At 38.9% G+C, this 6,794-nt stretch overlaps 1 protein-coding gene across 1 annotated transcript; it reads left to right on the top strand.

Moving 5' to 3' along the window:
- The first annotated feature begins 298 nt into the window (after positions 1-298).
- ppid (peptidylprolyl isomerase D) lies at positions 299-6,787 on the top strand. Its single transcript, XM_063493966.1, has 10 exons — positions 299-454; positions 936-1,076; positions 1,605-1,711; positions 3,133-3,321; positions 3,483-3,605; positions 4,058-4,164; positions 4,397-4,538; positions 5,045-5,131; positions 5,365-5,407; positions 6,300-6,787. The coding sequence occupies exons 1-10, from the start codon at positions 370-372 to the stop codon at positions 6,386-6,388; spliced, it is 1,113 nt and encodes a 370-aa protein (XP_063350036.1). The 5' UTR covers positions 299-369; the 3' UTR covers positions 6,389-6,787.
- Positions 6,788-6,794: the final 7 nt, after the last annotated feature.

Consider the following 6,794-nt stretch of genomic DNA (forward strand, 5'->3'; position numbering starts at 1 on the left):
CAACAGTGGAGACCGGTGATCTCGTCTTTTTGGTGTTTTACTTTGGAAATCGCAACCGGTATACCCGTACAGTCACATACTCACTGATCTTCTGTTCTACTTCTACCTTTGTATCTATTATTTTGTATCTGTTATTTTTGTTCTGCCAGTCATAATTAGATAAACATTGTTTGTTTTTAAAACCGCGTGAGAGTCACTAGAAATTAAATGAGAGTATACTGTTAACATGGACCGTAATCAGCCGGCTTTTATTTTGAATTTAGTAATCGGAAGTCGTAAGTCTTTCCCATTCATCCCGTTCAACCTGCTCCAGTGCACCGGTCGGATTTAGCTAGCATCGCTAGACGAAGTGTTGATTTTTATTAAAACATGTCTTACCCAATACCATCCGACAAGCCTTCAAACCCAGCAAACCCCCGTGTCTTCTTGGACGTAGACATTGATGGGGAGAGAGGTCAGGACATCTGAAATCGACTGTTGTTTAACATCTATTTGCGCCACTTTAAGTCTTAGCTTTGTTAGCTTAGCACCATCCTGGCACGTTCTAGTGACTTCTAGAAACTGATTTATATACCACATGCCAAAGACGCTATCAACTAGAAATAAACCAAGCTGTAAATTACACGTGTTTGTCCATTTAAGAGCATTAAGGCAAATTAAAACGTTTTATGAGCCAGTTTTGTGAGTGTATGCACCACGTGTGCTTTTGTCGAGTGTTACCATAATCTTGTAAGTGAAACATGAAAGGTTAAAAGAGGTACGAGTACACAGTCTATTGTATTATAATTATAAGTTTGGGTCACTTAAAATGTTATTATTTCAATTTACCTAAACAATGATGATTTTTCAATATAGAAACTGACGCTTGATAACATAGTCCAGATTAATATCATTGGTGTTGTAACTGATTAAACCGAGCTGCTTTCTGTCCTCAGCTGGCCGAATTGTTCTCGAGCTGTTTGCTGACATAACCCCAAAGACTGCTGAAAACTTCCGGGCTCTGTGCACTGGAGAAAAGGGCACTGGCAAATCGACTGGGAAACCACTGCACTTCAAAGGATGCCCGTTTCATAGAAGTAAATAGCCTTCTTAACTTTGGAAGGAGAGTTTGAAGATGAATAGCTGAGTAGTTGAAAGGACATCCAGGGTAACGAAGCATTTGGCGAATATATCGTTTATTGGATATTCAGTACATTTCCTAGGAGAAAATCCCAAGTTTTGGCATAATCAGTGGCTTGGAAACTAGGTCTATGAATACTATTTTTTTTTAAACTGTGAGTTTAAATAATACTGCTTGCATGGCTAAATTTAATATAGGCAAGTAAGAGATAATAAATATATAATATTAATGCCTACAGTTTACAAATTTACACAAAGTATGAGGTAGTGTATATTATAAAATGAATAGTTGTTTGTTCACACAAATGATCTCTCTTAATAGTTGTGCGACAAAGCATTTAATATGCAGAGTAAGTACCTGGATTCTCGTGGGATTGTTGAGTCCTTGAGAGTTCAATTTTCATAATAAGAAGCTTGGAACAGTGTTGATATTAAGTTTGTTTAATATAGGAAAAGTAATGTGGCTGTAAATTTGTTCTTGGCAGTCATCAAGAAGTTTATGATCCAAGGAGGCGACTTCTCAAACCATAATGGAACAGGGGGTGAAAGCATCTATGGGGAGAAGTTTGAGGATGAAAACTTCCACTACAAGGTACATGACCTTTCACCAGGACTGCAAATTTGTAGCCATTTTCACACATGCACTGCAGCTCCAAACTTTTCTAGGACTTGCCCAACAGAAGTGCATGAGAGAACATTATCCAGTCTTTAACCTGCTAGCTCTCAGTTACAGAGTATGTGTAATGTTGGATTGCAGCAAAGGACAAATAGACGTGTGTTGCCTCCTGCGCACTATTTCCTGGCTTTTAGCCACCTGAATTCAGCCAGACATAAGCAAATGTTGCACAAGCTACGATAGTATAAAGGTGGTAGAAAAGGTAAAATTCATTGACTGGATTTAATCAGCATCTGTAGCTTAAATTTAAATTAATATCCGCTACCTTTAGTGTAACTTAACCCGTACCATTGTGACATAACATGTATTACTGTAAACTTCACCACAATGTTGCGAACTAACCAGTTTATCCTGCACCACATTGTGGCAAACTGCCCGGTGCAGTATTTTCATGCAATTTGAATAACACAAAGTTAGCTTATTTTGCAAGACTTTAAAAAAACATGGTTGAGCAACACATGATGTCTAGATCCCATATCTGATTTAAAAGCTCTAGGAGGTCACATGTAAGAGATCAAATTTCCAACTTGTTCCTTACCTTTAAAAATAATCTTATCTTCCCCTCCTGCTCTCTCGTTTTACATCTTTACACATCTCTGAGTGTTCCACATAAACATTTTTTCTTTTCCTGGGAAATCACAGATGAGATGCACAGAAACACTTTGTATACTTGTAATGACCTCCCACCTAAAAACATCTAAATGTTACTTTATATTTCTTGTCTCTTGTAGCTAATTAGATGTTAAATAGTGACTGCAGCTTTATTTATTTATTTTTATTTACATCTACTTCATGCATGCATCATAGGGGATGTAAGGGCTATGTGGGATGTCGTTATGTTTGAGCAAGTGAAGCGACGCCAGGCTACAGCACACGAAAAATGACCTCATTCAGCAGTAATGCCAACAGTAATGCAGGTTTAATTACTTGTGAAGTGAAGGTGCCGAAATGCCGTTCCAGATCATTTCCGGCCTGCTTTAACCCCTCCTCGTGCCACACGTGAGAAAGGAGAACAGTGGAAATAATCCGAACCTGATTCTCTTGAAATTGTCGGATGCTCATGTGTGAGAATGGCTTATGATTCTACATCAGGCGATTTTAAAGAGTTAGCTGAATTTCTTCATGCGCCACGTTGTTTTGTGAAGTTTTATCATTTTAAAAATGAAATGCTTGGCTTGGATATTTGTGCCCTTAGTGCTACTTGTCTTTCTTTTGCCTTCTTTATCTACTGAAGCAAAGCAAAGAAATTCAAAGTTACTCAGAAACGATGGCTATGTTTATGGCTCATGTTTGATGTTCCAGCTGCTTTTTCCAACCTATTTTTTTTCTCCATGTAGCATAGCAAAGTGGGTCTTCTGAGCATGGCCAACGCAGGGCCAAACACCAATGGCTCGCAGTTCTTCATCACAACTGTCCCCACGCCTCACTTAGACGGAAAGCATGTGGTCTTTGGACAAGTGTTGAAAGGGATCGGAGTAGTAAAAATGCTGGAGTGCATTGATACTACAGATGATGCCCCGGTGAAGGTAAATGAGTCTTTACTGACATTTACTATTTAACCAAGATAACACCTGCTCTTAGAAGTTAATGATACCAATCTGCCCATTATTTTTCTTTCATGTTAAGGACAAAACACAATTGGTCTGTTAAGCTATCTTGAAGTTTCTGTTAACATCTGCATTTGCAGCCATGTATCATAGCCGACTGTGGTGAGCATAAGGATGGGGACAGCTGGGGCGCTGCACCAAGTGATGGAACAGGAGATGCCCACCCAGACTTCCCCGAGGACTCCGACATCGACTTTCAAGATGTAAGTATCAGCGCTGTCTTTGATCTTCAAGGACTCGGGTTGGCAGATAACTGCTCTGCAAGGAGCACTGTGGCATTTTTTTTAATATGCTTGTTTGCTGGCTCATCCAAAGCCAAATGAGAATGTGGATTAAAAAAAATGCAATATCACAAATCCAGGTCATGTTTAGTCTGGTAAATAATGAAAGCAGGGGGAAAAGTGTTCCCAGTAATAATGAGTCAGATTATTACTGAGGTCATTGTTGTGCATGTTTTCAATTTTACTTTGAAATAAAGTAGTTGAGAAGTTCTGGAGGTTAGACTTTGTGTTTGTAATGTTAGCAATGTCTCCTTGTTCCCAGTGTCGGTGTGTGCTCGGAACACAGTGTTATTATAAGCAAGAGGAATGATGGCAAAAACTGCAAAAATAAGGTCAAAGGTTCCAGTTTCACTTTGGCCTGTGCTTCTTTTCAGATGGAGAAAGTTCTGTCTGTTGCTGAAGATGTGAAGAATATTGGAAACAACCTTTTTAAGTCTCAAAACTGGAAAGGCGCGGTCAAAAAATATAGTAAAGCTCTCAGGTAAGGTGGTTTTGGTTTACTTGCAGTCATAATCACCTTGACTTAAGGAGAAGTCAATTTGAAAAGATATTCCACAGGAATTAAATATTACTCCCAGTAACCCAGAGATGATTTTCACCTGTCAAAGTGCTCTGTGAGGATTGTTGTGGTGTATGAGCCTGATTTTCAAACAAAGGAAACAGTAGCAAAGAATAATTCCAAAAGCTAACAAATGATCTTTTTATGTTCATAGGTACTTGAAGGTGTGTGGAGAACAAGTGGAAGAGGAGGCACAGAAGAAGCTGGAGCCCACAGCCCTCAGCTGCTATCTCAACACAGCAGCCTGCAAACTGAAGATGCAGCTGTGGCAGGAAGCTCTGGACAGCTGCAATGAGGTGACATGAGCTGGAACAAAGCAGACTGTAGCACATATCACAGATTCAGCCGAGTGCTCCTGTGTGGCTGTTAGGTTTACTGCTGGTGAACCTTTCAGGCTTCACATGCTAAGCTTATGTCCTCTTACCTCTGGAAAACGGTTTATATGATTAGGTTTGAAGATATCAATCAGTACCCAGTTTCTGTTGCTGAAGGTGGCACCCACGAGTGCTTAGCCTGATTCTGTCTACAGAGACTAAAATCTGTCTACCAGCACCTTTAACAACCTTTGGGCACTTGTCATCAGTCTGGAGTTACAAAGGAAATAAAAGAATTTGTCAAACCGATTATATATTCCTTGTAGATTACATGCATTTTAGAAAAATAAGTGTCTATTTAGTCTCTTTGATGTTTTATTTCTGTCTACTTAAAAAAAAAAAAAATGTGGAAATCTTTTAGATTCTGTGAAATGTGACCTTAAAATTTTTATCAAATCATCCCAAGAATCATTTTTCTTGCCTTACAGGCTCTAGAGCTGAGTGAAGGAAACACTAAGGCACTTTTCCGCAGGGCTCAGGCCTGGCAGGGGTTAAAGGAATATAACAAAGCCATGGTAATGTCTACAGAACAACCTCTTGTGTTAGAGACTGTACAGCCCAGCAGCACAACATGTACACACTGCCTTTTATATGTCAGTTATCTAGTAGATTCTCCTGTAAACAATTACAGTGAAAATTAAACATGAAGTTTAGCATTTGGCAATTTGGCATTAACATTAAAAATATTTTAAATCAATTAGCAGAACTGATTTTAACTAATTATTTTATTGTGCTTCTAACTTGATAGTCTGATCTGAAGAAAGCTCAGGAAACTGCTCCAGAGGATAAAGGTAAGGTCTGCAGTGGTTTTGTTTTAACTAAAGTCTTGGTTTGATTTGTCCTCATAGCAAAAATACACCAAGTTTATGATCAGTGGTCATGGGAATTTGCATATTAGTGATCAAGGAACTGACCTCACAGCCTATTGTTCATTCAGTGGTGCTGGTTTCAGTCCTTGTGCAATGTACTGTTTATAAGACTGGAGAAACCTGCAAGTCAGCTGAGTCTGAAGAAGAAACGTTTCTCCCGCTGAAAACGCTACGTCCAGATGAACAGAATCGACCTTTTGGGACACCAAGTTTATGTTTTATTTTTCAATATATATTCGTGTTATTCAAACTTAGCAAAGAGGTCGTAGTCCTGCTGGGGAAAGACAGTAGTTTTTCCCCAAAAGATTTCTGTTCCTCCTAATTGGACATTTGCAGAAAATGAAAAAGTATGGTCCCCTCAAAGGTCAACTACAACACACCAATGAATCAGTTTCTTTAATGGTTGGATTTTGCATAGCTAGTAGGAAAATAGGATGCTGTAAGAGGGAGGAGGGAGTGTTCAAGGAACCACATCCTCACTATGTAAGTTTAAGTGTGCTGGGTGCATCAGGCTCACTGCAAAACTGCAGCTATTTCCAGCTTTTTGACAGTGTTTCACAGCCCTTTTGATATGTTAAGCTTCAGTTCATTGGCTGCAGGCTAGAAGATAAGAGCTATCAGTGTGCTTCATGCTCTCTCTGTGCCTTTAGGAGCAGGCTGTCTTTTTAAGCAAAACTCACTAGCCAGGAAAAAAAACAGGCAAAAAGTGGATGTATGGGAACTAAAACTTGCTATGAAAACTGGATATTTGAGGGGAAATGTTAATAGAAACTAGAACCGATCTATAAAATTTCAAATCTCTTCTTTTTCACAGCAATCACCAATGAATTGAAGAAAGTCCATCTTAAAATCCAGGAGGAGAAAGAGAGAGAGAAGAAAATCTATGCCAAAATGTTTGCCTAAACTATCTGACCTCATGATACAATTGGCTGTCATTATTTACAGTGGAAGCTGTACCCACAGATAAGGAGTGTATCCAGGTGAAAATGTTCAGTATTTTCATTTCATGGGTCCTCTCATGTTTTTACACCATGCACATTTCTTAATGTCTGTAACGAGGGAATAACTGCTGTAAGCTTGGACCTGCCTTTACCGTAATGAATATCGTGAACATCGGTCTGATTGCACTGTGCTGGAAAACCAACTCATGTTGGTGGTTTGAAGATTAGCAGAGCAACTTTGTGTTTGTGTTATTCCATGGTAGGAATTTTAAGAGTGCTCTTGGCTACAAGCAGGATATCCATTTGTATTTATTTATGGGTTTTTTTTGTGTTTGTTTTTTTTTTAAACAGAGGTCAATAAAACAAAA

This window comes from Pelmatolapia mariae, linkage group LG2, assembly GCF_036321145.2.
Source record: "Pelmatolapia mariae isolate MD_Pm_ZW linkage group LG2, Pm_UMD_F_2, whole genome shotgun sequence".
NCBI lineage: Eukaryota > Metazoa > Chordata > Actinopteri > Cichliformes > Cichlidae > Pelmatolapia > Pelmatolapia mariae.

Excerpts from the sequence above, each read along its gene's own strand:
- ppid (XM_063493966.1), top strand. The coding sequence starts at position 370 with ATGTCTTACCCAATACCATCCGACAAGCCTTCAAACCCAGCAAACCCC. Across the intron at positions 3,606-4,057 it reads CCGACATCGACTTTCAAGAT|ATGGAGAAAGTTCTGTCTGT; the intron begins GTAAGTATCAGC and ends GCTTCTTTTCAG. Across the intron at positions 5,132-5,364 it reads AGGAATATAACAAAGCCATG|TCTGATCTGAAGAAAGCTCA; the intron begins GTAATGTCTACA and ends CTAACTTGATAG.